Here is a 21,788-nt window from a genome sequence, read left to right on the forward strand (position 1 = left end):
CTAATACTAGTAAAAAAATCAAATTTTAATGAAGAATATCCCCTCAAATGGATCAAAACACAATCTTTTGGTGAATTACTAAAGGAAAATCGATTGGTTATGTAGATTCGATTGAACTTTAATAGGATTTTTTGATGGGGATGTTTCATTAGGGTTTGATATGTTTCAAATTCATAGAAAGAAAAAGTTGTGTTTGTTCGGTGAGTATTAGGTGGGTGTATTTTATATGTAGTAAAACATAATAAAATTCAAAAGGGTATTTACGTAATTATACATTATTGACGTTAGACGTTTAAGTGGGTGTATGCAGCAAAAAAGTGGGTGTATATAACCCGCCCCCTTTTCCGATATTTAAGGCGACGGGCTGAGGCGATGAAAGTAAACTCTAAGACTGTCTCTCTCTGTGAGAATAATAAGCGTAAAAAGGCAGAAAAAAGAAAAAGGAAAAAAAAAAAAAAAAAAACGAGAAAAGAAAAACAGTCCGTTTGAGATTCGAGAGAATAGGGAGAGAGAGATCTCAATTTGGAAACATAAATTAGGGCAAATTCAAATTCCTTTCCGTTTAGCATAAAAACATTTCGAGTGGTGGAATCAAAGATTCATTAGGAGAGGTTGAGTGTCAGCAAATCAAAGGCGCCATGGTTGACGCTCAGTTGATAATTCCAGCATCTGTTCTTCGAAATCTAGCGGACAAGCTTTATGAGAAGCGCAAGAATGCCGCGCTTGAGGTTCATAATCATATATAGTTTTTCATTCAAATTTATTTATTTATTCCTAAAATTTTGATTACTTTTGTTTCTTAAATTGTAGCTTAGAAGCGTGAAATTTATAGGGTTTTTGTTTTTTGACTTGTTTGGAATTGTGGAATTCTGTTTTAGGTTGAAGGGATTGTGAAACAGTTAACAACTGCTGGAGATCATGACAAGATTACGGCTGTTATCAATTTGTTGACTACCGAATTCACGTACTCGCCGCAGGCGAATCATCGGAAGGTTTGGTCTTTCGGTGTTTTAGTTACAGAGTCCATTCTTGATGATATTAATCTTTTGATTATGATTTTTTTTTTTTTTTAATGTTTTTTGTTTTGTTTTTTTAATTTTTATTTATAGGGAGGATTAATAGGATTGGCAGCAGCAACAGTTGGTTTGACCTCAGAAGCTGCCCAGCATCTTGAGGTTAGGAAAATTTAAGACAAATCTATGCACACTAGTGGAAATGTGAACTTGTTGTATTGTTCTAATTCTCTGTTTGTAGATTTTTGCCAAAAAATTTGAGCATCTTTCCTTGGGAGTTGAATGTTCAATTATTGTTGGAACCCTCTTCACATCACCACCCGTTTGCTTCTTAAGTGCCAAATCTACTAATGTACTATTTACACAATCAAAACCTAGTGAGAGAATGCATATCATGGAGCTATTTGAACATGCCACCATATCATCTTTCATAGTGTTCCAAGACGCTGTGGAGAATGCCATAAAAAAATCCATCCGGTCCAAGCGCTTTATCCTTGTCTATGGTTCTACTAATCATCACAAACCTCCTATTCTTTGAAGGATCATTCCAACCAACTTCTCTCTTCATTATTGATCTTATCGACAAAGAGACCATCTAATGTCGTCCTCAATCTATGACTTTGAATATAGCTTTAGAATAGAAATCTATTACCCCTTCCCTTATTCCTCACCATATAAGGTTCTTTCTTCAATTTTTAGCGTATAGAGAGTTTGATATTGTGAGCATTTGCTATCTGATGGAAGAAATTCGTATTGTTATCCCCATTCTTTGAGCCATTTTACTCTCTCTTCTAATACATCTCTTCCCTCGTAATTACACTTGAAGTAATTCCACTTTCCCATACATTCTTCTTATGGATTCTCCAAGGCTAAAGCATTAGTCTCCTTGTTTCTACCTTACTTGACTATCTTCTGAATAATTGAGTTCTCTCCGTCTCCTCTGCTCTTCCAAGGCTTTCTTATTTCATTCCTTTTTCTTTTTCCCTAGGGCGTTTAACTTCTTATTGAAGGATATACTGCCTAAATGCAAGGGATCTCCCCCATTCCCATACCTTCTCATCGAAATCTGGATGGTCCAATCACATATTTTTTAAAACAACATTGGGTAGCTATGCTTTGGAGGTCCACCACCTCACGTACGATTAGGATAAGTTTTAAATCCAGATGAGAGGTGACATATTCTTTGACAACATCAAAGTGCTCTTCCCACTTTCCAAAGACCAGGAATTGGTCCAATTTACTCAAAACCTAGTCCTGATAATCCAACCATTGTATTATAACTTCTTCTTATGGGATTCATTAAGACTATTACTATCCATAAACTCACTATAGTGCATATTTGTAGTGACCCAACGCTTCTTTCTTTTTAGAAGAAAACTTTGTTACATGCCGTCTCCACCCCAGCATCGAGGGCCTCTTACATTATATATGTATATGTATAAATTATTAATTTGAAAAATAAAACAAGTAGTTTAGGAGACCACCCTATTACGATTGAAAACAATTAGTCAAGGAAATGCCTAAATTCTTCTCTTGTCATTTGAGTCATTCTAGGAGTGCCTTCTATCATTTCTATTTGTAGGCCCATAAACATCCATGGGAATCTAATAAAAATTGATGTAGGACTATGAAACACTAAAATGATAGTTTTGAGATCACGAAGAAATTATCAAGGACAATGAATATTATAAACTATTGGATTCTACCACAGAAAATAAGAAAAATCGAATAAGTATCTAACAAATAATTCTAGACAATGTTTTAAGTCCTGATTGTTGGAATATAAAATATTAAATTGAGAGATCTTATGGAACGTAGAACTTCCAACTAGCCTAAGGTATTAATCTAATAATATCTAAGATGTAAAAAATTAGGGTTCCTAAGGCTAAATCTAATATGAAAGCCCCATCAGTTTGATTTGCTCAGTGTATAAGATAATCGCCAAGCTTTTGTCTTCTCGTATGAAAGTGTGATGCAAAAGATTATTGGCCTAGCCCAAGTAACTTTTGTCAAGGGGAGGCAAATTTTGGATGGCGTACTTATTGCAAATGAATGTATAAACTCTATATTGCCCAAGTACTTATTGCTGGGGTTGGTGTGCAAGATTGACCTCTAAAAGGTGTACGATTATGTCAGTTGGAATTTTTTGAAGTATCTTCTAGCTCGGATGGGGTATGGAAGCCAGTGGATTCTTTGCATGATGAAATGTGTCTCTTCGCCTTCTTTCTCGATTTTATTAAGTGGGGTTCCAGAAAGATTCCTCAAGATTTTGAGGGGTCTAAGGCAATGTGATAATTTATCTCTGTTATTTTTCATTGTTGTAGTGAAAGCTTTGAATGTTCTCTAAAACCGTTAATATTGGAGAATTGTCTGGATTGGCGGCAGTCATGGATGATAAAAAAATCTCACTTGCAGTTCGCAGATGATAGGTTAGTCTTTCTTGATAATTCGGTTGCCTGATTGAGGTTCTTGAGTGGCATTTTTTGTTGTTTTGAAGCTATTTCGGGTATTCCTGTTAACTTTCGAAAAAGTAAGATCTTCCTAGTTGGAGATATTCCATTCATTGATTTCGTGGCGGTTTCTTTTGGTTTTCAAGTTGGTTCTCTACTTCTCTTCCTACCTCTTATTTAGGTTTACCTTTGGGAGCCCCTTATAATATCAAAGGCATTTGGGACATGATAGTAGAAAGAGTCGGAAAGAAACTTTGCTCTTAGAAGTCCATATTCTTATCCAAGGGAGGAAAGTTAACTCTTATTAACAGCTCTTTGGCAAGCATTCCTAAATATTTCCTTCCTTTGTTCTCCTTACCTTGTAGTGTGGAAAAAAGGCTAGACAAGATTTGTATTGGAATGATAGAGATTGTTGGAAGAAATTCCATATGGTTAGTTGGAAAAAGATCTGCAAGACGAAGAAGCAAGGTGGCCATGGTTTTTGAAGCTTTGGTGCGATGAATGCCTCTTTTCTTGGCAAGTGGTTATGGAGGTTTGGAGATGAGGAGAATGGGCTGTGGAGAAAAATCATTAGTAGGAAATATGGTGAGAGCGTGGGTGGGAAAGTAAAAAAAACGAAAGGCCCTTATGGGTGTGGGGTTTGGAAATGAATTCTTAAAGGTTTGGCGAATTTTAGGAAGTATGTGAAGCTTAAGGTGGGAAGGGGAAATTGGGTTTGTTTTTGGGAAGATTGTCCGCTTATGGAAATATTCCCTTCACTTTACGGTCTTTCATCGAAAAAAGGTAAAACAATTTCTTGTTTTAAATCGGGAGAGGAAGGCTCGGTTGATTGGGATCTCAACTTCAAAAGAGCATTTAATGACTGGGAAATGGAGGATTTGGGGAGCTTATTGAGATGCCTAGAGGAGTTTCATCATCAGCCCTAAGATGAGGACAATAGGCTTTGGGTTGCTTCCAAGGATGGGGTATTCTCAATGCGCTCTTTTTATTTGTTGAGTGTCCATTCCAATGAGGATGCTTTTTCGGTTACAACCATATGGGACCCTGAAGTTCCTACTAAGATTTCTACTTTTATTTGGCTTGGGCTTTGGGTCGTATTCCTACTTTGGACCAGCTCATTAATAGAGGAATGATTGTGTCAAACTTTTGTGGCTTGTGCAAAGTGAATGCGGAATCTTCAAATCATGTTATTCTTCATTGCCAGTTTTGTTATCAGTGATAGTTTTCTTTTTATTTAGTTCCTTTGATTTATGTTTATTTATGTTTATGTATTTTTCTGTCTTTTCCTATTTTTATGTAGCTTATATAAACAAGTTACAAAGAAATAAATCATCATTTTTTGGGAAGTTCTTTTCTCTTTCTCTCTTTATTTTCTCTAAACCCTAGGTTAGATTTCTACTTTCTCTCTGATGAAATGGCGGTCGACCTCAGTGTGCTTGGTGCAATCATATTGGATTGGATTATGAGCTATGCTAATGGTTGCTTTGTTATCATTGTACAATTGAAAGGGCATAGGAGGTGAACAATCGAGTTCACGGAGTAATAGTCGTAACAAAAGTAACTCACATATGCTAAGAGCCATGGCTCTGAACTCAGCTTCAACACTTGAGCGAGCAACTATGGACTGTTTCCTATTGCGCCAAGTTACCAAATTATCATTCACCATAGTGCAATACCTAGAAGTCGAATGACAATCAATAATAGAGCATGTCCAATCAACATCGGGCCATGCTTCGACACGCATGTAACCATGTGAATGGAATAGTAAGTCTTTCCCTTGACATCCTTTCAGATATCAAAGGATGAGTAGGGCGGCATCAAGATGTGTTGTACGAGGGGTATGCATAAATTGGCTAACAACGCTTACGGCATAGGCAATGTTGGGTCACATAAGAGATAAGTAGATGAGTTTACCTACCAAACATTGATAACGACTGATATCTTCAAGGGTTTCATCATCACTATCACTCAATCTATGATTAGGCTCAATTGGAGTATCAACTGGTTTAACCCCAAGTTTGTCCACTTCTTGTAGTTGATCTAACACATACTTGCCCTATGAGATAAAAATGCCTGTCTTAGACCAAGCTACCTCAATACGTAAAAAATATCTCAGAAGTCCAAGATCTTTTACTTCAAAGTGATTTCCAAGAAGACGCTTCAAAGTTTGGATCTTAGTAGGGCAATTGCCTGTAATGACAATGGCATCAACATACACAATGATAACTGTAGTTCGAGGTCCATTATGTTTGACAAACAATGTGTGATCAGCTTGACATTGTTTGTAACCCACATCCTGCATAATAGAACGGAACCACTGAAACCACGCGTGTGGGGATTATTTGAGACCATATAAGGACTTCGTTAGGCGACATACTTTCCCATCAACATTGGAAAAAAAACTACAGGAGGAGTATCCATGTATACTTCTTCCTGCAAATCACCATGCAAGAAGGCATTCTTCACATCTTCTTGGTGAAGTTCCTAAGAGAAGTTGACTGCCAAGGAGAGAAGGATACGAATATAATTGATTTTTGCTACTGGGACAAATGTTTCTTGATAGTCAATGAGTAAGTTTGAGCATAGCCCTTGGCAACCAACCGAGCCTTGTACTTATCAATCGATCCATCTGACTTGTACTTCACTGTAAGCACCCACTTGCAGCCAACAGATTTCTTCCCCTGTGGTAATGACACCAACTCCCAGGTATCATTTTTTGCTAAAACTCTCAATTCCTCATCCATATCTTATTTTCACTTGGGATTGGAAAGAGCTTCTTTCACACTAGATGGGATAGAAACAAAAGACATCGTGGCTACAAAGGAGTGATAGGATGGAGAGACATCATGGTAAGACACAAACTGAGAAATAGGATGTGAGGTACAAGTACGTTTACCTTTTCGAAGAGCAATGGGAACAATAGCATCTGAAAAAATTGGATTTGGCTTCTCAGTGGTGTGGCATGGTGGATCTATTGCAATGACTTGTTTTCCCTTTTTGGTGTAAATGCGTTCAAACCGATTAGGATTAGGCACCGACGTAGTTGGTTGCCCAACTTCTCCAGTAGATTTAGGCATAATTGGCAAGGGTAGTGAAACTAGGAAAGATGAAACTGCTTCTAAAAAAAATTGTCGATCAGGGTTAGGAAAGTAACACTGATCTTCAAAGAATGTGATGTCCATTGTAACAAATCAACGACGAGTAGGTAGATAACATTTATAACCCTTCTGAGAATTAGAGTTACCAAGAAAACACACTTCAACGCCTTAGGGTCAAGTTTAGTGCGAACAAGATAGAATATATAAGTAAAACATACACCCAAAGATTCCTGGAATCACAGGAAACAAATGACGATTAGGAGAAAGGAACAACAAAGAGGGTTGGAAGTTCAAGACACTAAAAGGAGTACGATTGATAATGTAACATGCAGTAAGAACTGCTTTAGACAAGAAATTCTTAACAACGTTCATCCTAATCAACAAAGCTCTTCTTAATTCCAACAAATGACGATTTTTCCTTTCGGTAGTACCATTTTGTTGGGGTGTAGAAGCACATGAAGTTCGTTGTTCTATCCCTTGAGTAGCACAAAAGTTTTTTAAGCCCCTGTAGGAATACTCTCATTCCTTATCTGAACGAAGGATTTTGATCTTTACTCCAAATTGTATTAGAACTATCACATGAAAATCTTGGAATATGGAATAGACATCATCTTTTGTTTTCATTAAGTATACCCACGTACATTTGCTATAATCATCCATAATGATAACAAAATAACGAAAACTAAACGAAGAATTAACGGGGGATGGACCCCAAACATCAGAATGCACAAGAGAGAATAAAGATGAACTTCTTTTATTTAATAAATTTGTTGGATAAGAGGAATGACAATACTTTGATAATTGACAAACTGCACCCTGTAACTCTGACAATGACATAGATTGAAACAAAGAAGAAAATAGACGTAAATACTAAAAAGAAACATGACTCAATCGAATATGCCACCGCATTATTCAAGATTTATTGACTACCTTACTACTATTACTCTAAGAAGCATGAGCATGTGGAATGTGTTGAGACGTTAAGAAGGTACAAGCCGTTTGCTTCATGACTACTGCCAATCACCTTCTTCATTGCCAAATCCTGAAAGACATAATGAGGAAAAAAAAAGTAACACTGCATTTCAGATTTTTTGTAATACTACTAACAGACATAAGATTAGTGGTGAGATTAGGAAGATGTAAAACATTGGATAAAGGAAAATTATGTGGAACCTTGATGGTTTCTTTATCGACTATGAATGATAAGGAACCATGAGCTAGGTGGACCTTGTCCTTACCTAAAGAGGGGCTATAGGACTGAAAGAAAGACGACGTACCTGTCATGTTATATGAAGCTCCTAAATCAAGAATCCAGGAGTTGGAGTAAGATGAGGAAACATGATGAGCAGTGGCAGGAGTACTTGTGTGCAAAGGAAGAGGTCGTAGTGAAACCATCCAATAAAACCTTCAAATGAGTAATATCTTCCGTAGAGAATGGTGCATGTACTGTTGGAGATGATATCTCAAAACTCGGGGAATTATCTAGTATGTCAGCATTGGAGGCATGATGAGCTGAGGAAAATTGGCCTTTAGGTTGAAATGAATCAGGACTACCTATCAAGTCCTAACACTTTGCTTGAAAATGCCCAAATTTGCCATAGTGGTCACACTTCGGTCTCTCTACTATTAGGTGCTCAGGTGGATTTATCAAGTTTCTTCACTTTTGAATCTTGTCTTTCTCCCTGTCTACTAGTTTCCATGACAGATCTATCACTCACAAGAATATCTAGATGTCCTATAGCCATGCGTTGACTCTCCTCACTTTGAACATGAGAGTACACAGTGGCCAGAGGAGGTAGGCGATCTCTGTTCAGAATCTGAACTCTAACTATCTCAAACTCGGGATTCAGACTAAGGAGGAACTGGAACGTACGAGCATATAGCCATGCGTCGACTCTCTTCACTTTGAACATAAGAGTACATAGTGGCCAAAGGAGGTAGGCGATCTCTGTTCAGAATCTGAACTCTAACCATCTCAAACTCGGGATTCAGACTGAGGAGGAACTAGAACGTACGACGAGTCTCAACATGTTTGTTAAATTGTGCACAATCTTTAAGGTTTTCCCAATTGAAAGGTAAATAGTGATCGAACTCTTCCCACATGATTCAGAAAAGTAGTCTGACAATGTCTTTTCTCTTTGTTTGAGATGCGATTTATTATGTTCCAATTGATAGATTCTATCGTTATTCTGAGCTTGAGAACAAGTTTGAGTCACTAATTCCCAAATCTGTTGTGCTGTTTTCAAGAAAAGGTACCCTCTATTAATATGAGGTTGCATTGAATGCAACAACCACGACATAACCAAAGCGTTCTCAGTATCCCATTGTTCGTACTTAGGATCTGAGATATTAGGTTATTTCTTTTTCTCATTTAAATAGCCCACCTTCCGTCTTCCATGGATGGCTAGTTTCGCAAACTGAGCCCAATCCAGGTAGTTTGTGCCATTGAGTTTTATTGTGGTGATCTAGAGGTTTGGAATTTCATTTCTAACTTGCGAGGATCCAAAAACATTATTTGTAGACAATTTTGAAGTTACTTCTAACATGAATTTTGATAAATAAACTACTCACAGAAAATCAAGATCACATTAGAGATTACTCGGAAAATACTAACGAACCACGTATAACCAAAAAAAAAAAAAAATAGAAATCTATCATTGCATTCGTGATTGGAGAAAGGCCTTAGGTAATTGAGGGTAACCCTAGGGGATTGGAGGAAGCCTTTGGAGGTGCGGCAGACCTTAGGAGGTTGTTTTTGACTTGTGGCAGCCTGTGGAGGTTGGATGCTAAGTTCCGACAGCCCTAGGGCTATAGAGGGGTGAAGATCAAACGAGGTGCTAGTTTGGAACTCTCTTTGATCTTTTTGGTCATCACTAAAGCTTTGATACCATGTAGAAATCTGACTTAAGGTTTAGAGAAGATAAAGAGAGAAAGAAGAGAAGAAATTCCAGAAAATTGATGACTTATTTCTCCTTGTAACTTGTTTATACAAGCTACATAAAAATAGGAAAAAACAAAAAATGACATGAATATAAATAAACATAAATTAGAGGAATTAAATAAAAAGAATACTATCACTGATAACAAGTTTACCCAACAGGTTTGGAATCACTTTCTTTCGTTGTTCGAAGTTTATGGGTGTCTCCCTTGCTCAATTAAGACCTTGTTTGAATTTTGGGCACATTGGGGCTTCTCGTTTCGGAAAGCCAAGAGGATTTGGTGGAGTAGAACTCCCTCCGCTATTTGTTGGGCAATTTTGGAGGAACGTAATAGAAAGATATTTGATGGGAAAGAAATAGATGTCAGCGGTACAGTAATCTCAGTGTTAGCACTTTTGTTTAGAGGGGTGTTTCTTGAAGATTTCCTTGTAAGGGGGGATAGGGTTTGTAATTTAGAGGAGTAATTTCTGTACGATTGGGTATTGTTTTGTTTGCTATATTTTTTTCTTTTCCTTGGTTTGGATATGTCGTCCTCTCTTTTTTGTATAATCTTCCTTCTTGATGAATTCTGTTTACCTATAAAAAAGGCCAAATCTAGGGTTGAAATAAGGTTAGATTAATAGAAATAAGATTTTAGGATGGTCTAAGCTTGTTGGGAATATTGGACAACAAGTAGGGATGATTTTTGGAGTGATTTAGGTTGATTCAGCTAGGGTTTTGGGATAGGTTTGGGCTGGGAAGCAACATGGTAGGTTTTGAGCGATGATTTGGTAGGTTCTATTATGTGTAGGGACTCTAAATGATGTAGGTAGGGGCTGACCTAGTGTTTAAAAACAAAAAATAAAAAAAAACTATGGAAAATGATGAAGAAAAAGAAGAAGAATAGATTAATACTTGCAAACCAAGAAGAAAATGGAAGATATTGATGATTCTTATCCACCAAGATGAATGCCCTGACATTCAATATTGAAAAACCATAAATTCTGTAAATTGTATTCAAAAGTTCCCTAAAATAACATAGAGATGTGTTTAAATTGTAAAACAAAACCCCAAAGAACTAAAATACCTAAACCACCCTTACCTTAAAGATAAATTACAAAAATTAATCCAATTTATGTCTAAAGTTACCAACTACCCCCAAACACCTATACTAAGAGCAACTCCAAGCAACACCCTCTACCCATACCCATTTTAGTAGAGTTATGGGTAGCAATTATGAATACCCATAGGGTATGCACTCTAACCGTGCTACCCATAAATTGTTTAATTCAATTCAGATTTAAATTTTTTTGAAATTGACTTGTTTTCAACATAACTGCCTGAATTTTTTCCCTCCAAAAAAGATGGGTATCCAAGTGGGAGAACCTATTTTGGGTATTGAATGTGTCAAGGCCCAAAAAATGGTGAGGGATGCGTTGGAGATCCAAAACGACAAATGGGAGGGGTTGGGTACTGCGTTGGAGTTGCTTTAAGACCATGGGTTAATAAAACATGAAAATAAGTCCTATCTAAAGCCCAAAATAGAAAATTAAATAAATCCTAAATATTCTAACATTATTGTTACGTGTTGGCCATTCTAATTCAACTAAAAAGTTCTCCTCGATCCAAACCCAACCCATTGTGTACTTTCCAATGTGGAGTCTTCAAAAGATCTTGCACATGGAGATCTTCAAGTCCTCTCTGTAGATATCACCAATACACAAGGAGACTTGTGATTTCCTCCTCCTAAGGCAATATTTAGAGGGTGATGATTTGATGTCCCCATAAAAAATCTTCATGCAAACAACTGCACTGTCTCCACCTGAGCACCAAGGGTGTCCTACGTTTCTCGCAAATCATCTAACTTATTCTAGTTGTGGCTTGTTTTTTGAAATCCTTGGTTGTGGGGGTGTCTTGGTTTATTTTGTTTTAGGATTTTAGCTCCCTTGGTAGGTCTCCTTGACCACCTTTGATCTTCCCTTCCATCTTGTATTTGCTTCCTTTGTTTTAATGAATTCATTTTACCCCTAAAAAAGGAGTGCTTGTCTGAGCTTGTGAACTTTGCAGGCTCTTTCCATCTGTATGAAATGACGAGACCTCATTTCATGCAACACACATTTTGCCAAAGTCTTCCCTTCTAAACTTGTGCTACTTTGCTCCCCATGTAACCTTGAAAGCTCTACACCATTCTTTCAACATATTGTCGATTTCCATGTGAGGATGAACCCTAATAAAATCTTCCCTTTTGGGTCTAAACCTTTTCTCAAGTCTACAGTGCTTGGGCTTTCTTAGTTATTCATAGGATTGTTTATTTTTGTAGCAGTTACTTACCTTCACATTTCACATATGGTTGGTAGAATTCATTGTCTGCCAGTTGCTTCCAAATAGTGCGAACCGTTTGTTGAAGTAAAAGGAATAATGAAAATATAAAACATTGCTTTTCGATGAACTCAAAGTGTTTTCTTCGAGGAATTCATGTTCAAATGTGACTCATTATGTTCAACTTGATTATAGTGTAGTTGGTTCCTTGTTCTTTGTTTTTCCTGTTGGGTGGCTAATTTGGCCTCCCCTCTATTTTCTTAATAAATTACACATATCAGAATAAAAACAAAAACTATGACAATCCTTGCTGTCCATAAACTCTTGATAAACTGGTGTGAGATTAAATTGCAAGTTCAGAAGTCAATTGATTTAGCAAGTTATCGTGAGAATTGGACTATTACATTATCCATAAAAGTAAGCCTCCATCCTTTTTGCAAATAAAGTATACATTGCAAATCCATTTCCATGCAGGGTATAATATGAAAAGCAGAGCACCATTACAACACTTGGCTCTGTTCTTAATGTTCAAAAGTTTATCTTTGTTTGGTATTTTCTTTTTTTCTTTGCTTCACTGAGAATTCTATCATAACTTAACTTTTGGGTGGAACTTGCCAGCAAATTGTACCACCCGTTCTTAATTCCTTTTCTGACCAAGATAGCAGAGTTCGTTATTATGCTTGTGAAGCACTTTATAACATTGCAAAGGTGAGGTTAGATCAATTTTCTTCTATTGTTAGTATATTCTTTTAGTAAATTTATTTTGAATGTTATATTGGGCTTCATCCCTTCTCTCTAGCTACTATGCAGGTTGTGAGAGGAGATTTCATTATATTCTTTAATCAGATCTTTGATGCACTCTGTAAGCTCTCAGCAGACTCAGATGCCAATGTGCAGAGTGCTGCTCATCTTTTAGATCGGCTTGTAAAGGTAAAATATCTTCTTTTTTCCTATATTTTGTTCTACATATCTGAAAAGCCCATATGAAGATTTTAATATTTTCTATTGACAACCAGGATATTGTAACTGAAAGTGATCAATTCAGGTGCGTCTTCTTTCCTTCAAGTCATCTCAGTATTTATTTAGAATAAATATTTAGCGTACAAGTGTTAAGAATTGAGGAATTAATTGCTTGACAAATAGTATATTTTTTTTCATGATTTTCTGCAGCATTGAAGAATTTATACCATTACTAAGGGAGCGAATGCATGTCTTAAATCCTTATGTTCGCCAGTTTTTGGTAGGATGGATAACTGTATTGGATAGTGTTCCAGACATTGATATGCTTGGTTTCCTTCCAGATTTTCTTGATGGTAAATATGCCTAAATTAGAAAGAAATAGGTTTCATTAAAATCAATTTTATTTTTATCCTTTGAAGTTGTATGCTAGCTCATAAGTATTGTTGGACTTTCAGGTTTGTTCAACATGTTAAGTGATTCTAGCCATGAAATACGGCAACAAGCCGATTCGGCACTTTCTGAATTTCTCCATGAGATTGAGGGCTCTCCAGTAAGACTTCTGTTAATGTTGCAGGATAATTCTTCTTTTAATTTCTGTACTTATGAGACTACCTTGTCACTTTTCTTCTTCTTGAAAGACGTGGGCCAAAATGTGACAATTTTTTTTCTTTGGTTTAGGAATCGATATGATGGATTTCTTTTAGTTTGAACTAGGGATGGGTGCTAGAATTCAGCGTTTATAAAATCTGAAAAAAAAATGTAAATTTGTTATGGTTCATTTGTCTGTAATTCTCTGACTCTAGCAGTGGTACTCTGAAGTCTGTAGATTATGGTCGAATGGCTGAGATATTGGTACAGAGGGCAGCTTCTCCAGATGAGTTTACCCGTCTGACAGCAATTACATGGGTAAGGAGATCTATCATCCAGGCCTTATCCCAAATCTCTGGGGATTATCATAAACAGAATAAAGCTAAAAAATAAAAATAAAAATAAAAATAAATAAATAAATAAATAAATAAATAAAAAGAATAAGAAGAAGAAGAAAAAAGAAAAAAAGAAAAAGGGAAAAAATTAAGAAAACCTATCAGTCAATTTCATTATCTTATCTGGTCATTGTTACTAATATTCTATTTGTAGAGTATGGCATTTTTCTTTATTCTACTGCTTTTGTTATTTTTTGAGGAAAGAATATCCAATATGGCCATACTTCAGTTCGATAATCATTTTCAATACTTCTATGTTGCAGATAAATGAATTTGTAAAACTCGGCGGTGACCAGCTTGTTCCTTACTATGCTGATATTCTAGGGGCCATTTTGCCTTGCATATCTGATAAAGAGGAGAAAATAAGAGTGGTAAATTAGTCTTCGTTGTTTCTCCAGAGGATAACAACGGAGTTTTTAGTTGTTCAATTGCTTGTAGTGACGAGACTTCTGATTTCCAAGCGTTCATACACTGCATACTTGTTCTTTTTATTATCCAGGTTGCCCGTGAAACCAATGAAGAGCTTCGTGCAATAAGGGCTGATCCAGCTGAGGGATTTGATATAGGAGCAATCCTCTCCATTGCAAGGAGGTGCAGTTTTTGTCACTTGGGGAAACAACTAGGTTTAAAGGTTGCTGATACCTTCGTAATATATGGGTTAATATAGCTCTTATGTTTGTAAAAGAGCAACAGGAGAAAGTAGTGCAGGAAGGGTTCCTTTTTTCATGTTGTAGCTTTTAAGTTACTTCATTGATAATGTTCATCTTGAATCTATATAATCAAACACAACGGTGGGTCCCACTCCAGGTACAGTGGAGTGGGGTCCACACTATCCAACTTAATTGTCTTTCTTCTTCACCCCCTTAAATATTATTGTCTTTCTTCTGCTTCCTTTTCAATAATATCCCTCAAATTTTACTATCTTTCATCTTTTACCCCTTTAACCCATTTATTATCTTTCTCCTTCTTCTCCTTTCTCGATAATACCTCTCCGACATTATTATTTTTCCTCTTTTAGCCTAACCCCAAAGAGGATGCCCGTGCCATAGGCACAAGAGAGCTCTAGTGGATTTAACACTATATAATATGATTAGATGTTGATTTGGGTCAATTTTTATTCTTCTAGGCAATTGTCTAGTGAATGGGAAGCTACTCGAATTGAAGCACTACACTGGATTGCAACTCTTTTGGCAAGACATCGTGCTGAGGTAAACCATGTTATTTTGAAGTTCTATAATAATGTTACACCTTGCGCGTGTGCTATGTTCCACCATGATGTCAATGAGCAGCCTAACCATATTACGATTCTATCATGCTTTTAAATAGGTGCTTTTTCTCCATCGTTTAGCCTTGTCAGAGTCTTGGTCTATTGGAATGTAACACCTACTAAATGAGTTCGATTCTTTCATGGTCAATGTCTGGAACTTGGTATCATGTGGTGACAAGATACATTGATTAGTCATTTTATCGGCTTATTCTTCTTCTTCCTTTCTTTTTTGATATGTTGGCTGGGATCCGGCCTTTAATCTTATTTCCGCACTACAATATTCTCCGAAGCAGTCGCTTATCAAAAAATATTCTTAGAAGAAGTTGCTTTATTTGTTTAACTAACTTGCTTTTGTCAAGGTGATTCTCCCTTCTTATGTATTATATTTATGTATCAAATGTCCGAGTGAGGAAACTTTTTTTGGAATTCAATGTGAGAATGATACATTTTTCATGGAAGTTTGGGCGACGTAGGGCAACTACTTTCAAGATTCTAAGTGCCTTCTTTGAGTGTCATCCCCTTTGCTGTTTGTTGGGGAATTTGGAAGAAGCGTAATAGCCGTGTATTTGAGGGAAGGAGCATGCCTCCAGAGAATGTGATTGTGTTGGTATTGAGCTTGTTATTATTATTATTTTTTGTTGGTGTAAAGTGTTTATAGAGTTTAGGGGGGTCTTCTTTGATGATTTTTTGGGGAAGTTGGATCAAATTTGTGCTATTGTGCCCCTTGATCAATCCTCGCCTGTATCTTTCTTTTCGTTGGTCATCTCGACGCTTTAATGAAATGAAATTTTTACCAATAAAAAAATGGAAGTGATGGAAATATTAGGGACTTATCTTTGTTGTAACTTAATGACAAAACTGATAGGAAGCATGCACTGTTATTTTTTTGATAAGTAAGCATACACACAATTATCAAGCTATGATAAACAACCATATGGGGTATTGAAAGAATCTATATAGCATTTTGTTACATATTGAAGAGGTTTATGCCCTGGGATCTTCACATTATGGAAATTTAATACCTTATTCACAAATATCTCAACCCCATATGACATTTCTCTCTCTCTCTCTCCTTCCCCTCCTCCAAATAAATAGAGTATGTTGGAGTTTCAGGTAAGGGTGGTTGTGGAAAGCACATTAGAGATTTATTGGGTTAGGAAAGTTACTGGATTTCTCTAAGCATAATGGAGTGTTATTCTGCCTAGCCAAAAAATAATAATAATGGAGGGTTATGGTTATAGTTTGTAAGAAGGAAGAAACTATATATGGTTTTTTTCTAAGGTGGATTAATAAGATTTATGGGGTGTTCAAATAAAGTTTGATAAGGGACTAGTTTCGACATTGTTGGGTTGTGAATGGAAGGAAGGCTGAATAGTTAGATAGTGAGGAATTAACATTAATGGATGGTGTTGGAAATAGGGGACTAATTGAAGCGAATTTGCTACTATAGGTGTGAGGATTTGAAAGGGTTGATGGATGATATAGGTCTGGATATCTGGGGGCTATTATAGTGTTAATGCAAATAGAAAACAAGTAAAAGGAGGACAGAATAAAGGAAAATGGAATTTTACTAATTGAAATAATAATTTAATTAAGCATCATTTTGGAATTCTTGAACCACCTACTTGAAATCTTCCTCAACCAGCTCCAAACAGTTTTCTAAGGCTAGAGAAAAGCCATCCAGAGCAGGAGCGGTCTCCGTCAACTCCTTGATTGAAGGCAATCTCTCCTCCAAGGGTCTTCCAACCCAATTACAATATTTTTTCGAGATGCTATCAAAATATGTCGCCAAATGAAGGTCTAAACTTCTTCAGCGCATGATAAAGTTAGGACTAAAAGCTGAACACATTTTCCTGTTCTCCTCATTCTCTTCTAGGAACCCACCCACCATTACCTTCGCCCCTTGAAATATGGTTGGTTCTTCCATGGTATTCATCATTCAAAGGAAATTTTTGGTATTATTATCCACCCTCCGTAGGTAATGTAACCCTAGATTTTTTTTTTCTTCCAATTGACTTCATAAATACCCCCACTAACTATTTTATTGGGATCATGAAAACTGTGATCGCCCCAATTGACTATTTTGTTGTTATGAGGCTGGAGTTGATAATTAACTTAGCAAAGAGCAAAGTTTTTGGAGTATGTGGTGAATATTGAGGAGCTAACTGGGACCTTAGGTTGTCGGATTTGATGGCTTTCCTTTTGACTATTTTGGGTCTCCTTTTAGGAACCTTGTTATTGGTCTATGGCTGGTCATTGAAAGATTTGGTCGAAAGTTTTCTTCTTGGAAGCTGTTCTATTTATTTAAATTGGGTAAATATTTTTAAGCAGATGTAGCTTTTCTAGTCTTTGATGTATTTTTTCTTATTTTCTTTATTTCAATTTGAAGGAATGGAAAGATTGATTAGGAATTTTTTGAACAATTCTGATGATAATAACAAGTAACATTTGGAGGAAGGGAAGATTGTGAGCTCTCTCGGTCAAACTATCCATGAATTCAACGTTGCAGGGGGGAAGTTGTTCGTAATAGTAATTTTGGGTGGGGCAATGAGGTTGTGTAATTAACATGTTTCTTCTTTTTTTTTTTTGTTTAGAGAGGTATCACAAATATTTTTCTTGAGTTCACTACTGGTATTAGGTTCAAGTGAGTACTGAGTAGAGGTGGTAGGGCCTGGTACTGTAAGGTTGGACCCTTGGACCATTGTGTTGGTGATATGCCCCTCAAAGATGAATTCCATGTTCTCTTTGCCTTAATAGATAGGAAAAAACTATCTGGTTTAAGATTTCATGACTCACCGATGAAGAAAACCCTTGGGATTTTTTTTTTCCTAGGAATGTGAATGATTTGGAAATTGATCTAGTTGCTAACTTGTTATCAGTTAGAAACGGTTGAGGTGTATGTTGTGATGTTTGGCTGACTCAATGTTTATCACCAAAGCTGGAGAGAGAAGACCATTGGGAAAATAACAGAAAATACCTGAAAGGAAGAAGGGGTGATGTCCTTATCGGAATAAAGGGAAGAGAATATTTAAAAATAATAAATATAATATGGACTTGATAAAGAAGGAACACAATTGAAGTGAAGCTGTGGCTTTCTCGGAAAAAGAGAGAGAACATGACCTTTAATGTCTACTCCCCCTCCCTTAGCAGCTTACATTTTTGTGATTGATTACTTGGCATTGTGGTTTTCACATTTTTTTTCTCTTCTGCTTTTCACTAGTTCCAATCTCTCCAGTCAAAACAAGGTATATGGTATATATAGTAAGAAAAGCATAGATTCCTTGGAGACAGATAGGCTAATGAACGGATTCTCTCCTTTCCATTCAATTTGGGTTCATTATAGGATACCCCCCCCCCCCCCCCCCCCCCCCGGCCATGCACAATTTTCTGCAATGGAATATTTCGTGTGTTTTTGTGTATAGCCATGTCATTGTTTCTAGATTGTGGAGGCTGGTGTTGGGCGGTTAATATCCATGAGTGCGTTACTCACATGTCTTCCTTGCACACCTTTACCTAAGCATAACTTTGCCAAGTTCTTGCAAAAAATATTTGTATGTAAAGAATGTTTTGAAACTTGAAAGTCTTCTATATGGAAATGTATATATCAACTTGGTATATATGCTGATTCATTGGCTTGTGCAAACTTATTTTATAACGACAACAGTGATGCTTTTTCTTGTTACTGGTTGTATTCATCCATCATTTATATAAATATATATTTCCTTACTTTTGTTTTTTCTTGTTTTCCCCCATATTTGGAACTTACTTTTATATGCGAGGTGGTTAAAGCCATTCTTTTACTTGAATCAGGTCTTATCTTTCTTGGATGACATCTTTGACACTCTTTTTAGAGCACTATCAGATCCTTTTGATGAGGTAATGGCATTTTCTCTGCCCCCTATCCATTTTCCTTGGATAGTAGTTGGATATAGAGGATTTTGTGGGTTTCATCAAGTTTGAGAAAAGTAAGCCTAACCTCTTGTAATTTTGATATTATTTATTGGAGTTGTTGGGTTGCTTGTGGACATAGTCCATTTGCGAGTCAACCAGGTCTTCTGTTTTGTGATGCTTGTACATTTATTGCATTGGGTGACATACTTTGGTTCTTTACATAGGGTTAACGGAATCAATTTGTTCGTTATTTGGATGTCTGATTTCCAGTATTCAATTGCTTCGCTGCAACAATTTGTGGCAGAGCATCTACTTTTTTTTTTTTTTTTCCTTTTTATTTACTGTATGGATAGCTATATTATTGTATGATGACCTTTATCCACAGGTAGTTCTCCTGGTGCTTGACGTGCATGCATGTATAGCGAAAGATTCACCTCAATTCCACCAACTTCTTGTTTTTTTGATGCATAACTTCCGCATCGACCACTCACTTCTTGAGAAGTAAGTTTTGTTTGAAATTTTAGAATTGGGTTTTTTTGATCTTTGTTTTTTTCTAGTTTAGAAGTATGTTTGAGATTCTGTGCCTTGGAACTGCATTCATTAAAAATATTACTTAACTTTTTCAGGCGTGGTGCTTTGATAATCCGTCGACTTTGTATTCTTTTGGACCCTGAACGGGTTTACCGGGAACTATCCACCATTCTTGAGGGAGAAGCTGACTTGGATTTCGCGTCCATCATGGTTCAGGTTTTATGATCTCTGTTGCTCCCAATTTTCAATTCCTTTCCCTCGTCTTCAACATAACTATGTGCACCAAGTCCACAACCATGGTTTTTTTTTACTTATTCTTTGCTTGTTTCCATTTCCATTTCAGGCTCTGAACATGATTTTGCTTACTTCATCTGAATTATCTGAGCTGCGAGTTCTTCTAAAGCAATCATTGGTGAATCCTGCTGGCATGGACTTATTTGTTTCTTTGTATTCTTCTTGGTGCCATTCTCCAATGGCGACAATAAGTCTTTGCTTACTAGCTCAGGTAATAAAGTTTTTAGGTCATCAAACTATGATCTATTTTGCATTAACCAATCATCCCTTTTTGTTATATTATACATCATCTTTCTTGGCAGGCGTACCAGCATGCAAGTTCTGTGATTCAGTCATTAGTGGAGGAAGATATCAATGTAAAATTCCTCGTGCATCTGGACAAACTTATCCGCCTGCTAGAGACACCGATCTTTGCATATCTAAGATTGCAGGTGCGTTGGCTCTTCGAGTTTATAGAATCAAGACTCCGACCATTACTTGTCTAACTCTTGTGTCTTGAAATAGGTTTTGGTCAGTGAGTAAAATCGATTTGTTTTGTATGTTTGATTGATAATAAAACTACAAGAACAGGAGCATTCTGTTCTGTAAAATTTTGTAAATTTATCCTCTGTTATGAAGGGTTTTTAGTAACTGATAGTGGTTTTGGGGGTTCCTTTAAACCTTGAAGATATATTACTCTTTGTAGGCAACATTTTGAGGGTATAATGACTTGTGGCATGAACGAGTTTGTTAAATTGATTGATAAACCTTATACAATGCCCTGTAAAATAGTATTGTTAACAAAATTCTCCCAAAGGTTTTCTACGTCCTAGCCTAATTTTGTGTTTTGGTTGTTGCTTTTCTATTATTTAATATGACATTTTCTTAGATTTCTGAGATGTTGTGTGCACCTTCTATTTTTATTTATTGATTTTTTTTTAAAGTTTATATGATAGTGGATTTTTTGTTCATTTTACTTGGTCAGTTCTAAAAATTATGATGCTCATCTCTTGCTTGTTTTAATGCTTTCTTGTTTTAGAGAACTAGATTGTGTCTTTCGAATCTCTCGCTTTATTATTCTTTGTGGAAAAATGGGATAACAGAAAATATGGTGGTTGCTGTGGTTGATACTTCGAAGGTATTGATTATTTTGGAATTTGGGAACTAAGCTATTCCGCAAGTGCCTATCATGGATGATGATAGGCACTGACAACAATTTGAGGAATCTCTGGGGTTGGGGCGTGAAACCATAGAGATTAGTCCATGTCTTGAAAGGGATGTGGGATACCCTGCATTATAAAAAAAATACATTTTGAGGAAGCTCGGCTTTTTCTTCCCTCTTGATAGTGATTCTAGATGTTTGAAAGTGTATAGCTGCAAGAGATTGGCTGACAGGAACAAACGTGTCTTGAGTTGTTAGGACATGTCAATTGTGATTTTTTGAACTACATACTCAAAAGGATGGTTCTCCTGTTTGGTGGAGGTGAGTGTAGTTGGTGAATTAATTAGTTGAACCCAATTCTTTGTATATCGGACATATTCCTTGGTTCATGGGAAGAATATTTTTCTAATATTTCTCAAGTTCGTATCATGTTGGATTACATCTTGATGTGTGTGGCATCCTCAATCTCGCCCTATTCATTTTTATTTCAAGAACATGTGGTAAAATGTCTTCGTTCGTTGATAAGGTTGACGAATGGTGATTTTCTTTCTCTTAAGAGGGTAAAACGCGGTATTTTTTCTTCATAAGCTTAAGGCCTTTAAGATAAGCTCAAATCCTGAAATTTAGAGGATTTTGGGAGAGTAGTTACCAAGAAGGTGTAAGAAGATTTTTCCTTGTTTGACAAGAGTCCAATAATTTATCTTTGGAAGAGAAAAGTAATAGAAAATTTTCAAGGAATAGCTTGAAAGGCTGGTTAATTTTGAGAAAATTAGTTGGAAACGAGAGTAAAAGGTGAATTAGTGTGGATGCCAAGGAGTTAGTGTTAGGAAGATTTTTCCTTGTTTGACATGAGTCCGATGATTTATCTTTGGAAAAGAAAAGTAATAGAAAATTGACAAGGCAAAGCTTGAAAGGCTTTCAAA

General features: G+C 36.4%; 1 protein-coding gene across 4 annotated transcripts in view; it reads left to right on the forward strand.

The window, feature by feature from the left end:
* Positions 1-390: 390 nt before the first annotated feature.
* LOC147410102 (protein VAC14 homolog) overlaps positions 391-21,788 on the forward strand; it is a 35,567-nt gene continuing 14,169 nt past the window's right edge. The window contains exons 1-17 of one of the 4 annotated variants that reach the window (XR_015175624.1): positions 391-728; positions 879-992; positions 1,110-1,175; positions 12,417-12,506; positions 12,609-12,728; positions 12,815-12,843; positions 12,969-13,111; positions 13,214-13,308; positions 13,578-13,664; positions 14,005-14,112; positions 14,241-14,332; positions 14,868-14,949; positions 18,819-18,884; positions 19,285-19,400; positions 19,526-19,646; positions 19,774-19,935; positions 20,027-20,155. Coding sequence is in view for 3 of the 4 variants with exons in the window: in XM_086432292.1 (XP_086288418.1) it covers positions 639-728; positions 879-992; positions 1,110-1,175; positions 12,417-12,506; positions 12,609-12,728; positions 12,815-12,843; positions 12,969-13,111; positions 13,214-13,308; positions 13,578-13,664; positions 14,005-14,112; positions 14,241-14,332; positions 14,868-14,949; positions 18,819-18,884; positions 19,285-19,400; positions 19,526-19,646; positions 19,774-19,935; positions 20,027-20,155 (1,710 nt within the window). In the remaining variant the exon portion in view is untranslated. Of the gene's footprint in view, positions 729-878; positions 993-1,109; positions 1,176-12,416; positions 12,507-12,597; positions 12,729-12,814; positions 12,844-12,968; positions 13,112-13,213; positions 13,309-13,577; positions 13,665-14,004; positions 14,113-14,240; positions 14,333-14,867; positions 14,950-18,818; positions 18,885-19,284; positions 19,401-19,525; positions 19,647-19,773; positions 19,936-20,026; positions 20,156-21,788 lie in introns of those variants that run through there. The other 3 variants (XM_086432292.1, XM_086432290.1, XM_086432293.1) reach the window with 3 other exon arrangements.

This window comes from Akebia trifoliata, chromosome 2 (assembly GCF_017979445.1).
Source record: "Akebia trifoliata isolate Shusen 1 chromosome 2, ASM1797944v1, whole genome shotgun sequence".
NCBI classification, from domain to species: domain Eukaryota; kingdom Viridiplantae; phylum Streptophyta; class Magnoliopsida; order Ranunculales; family Lardizabalaceae; genus Akebia; species Akebia trifoliata.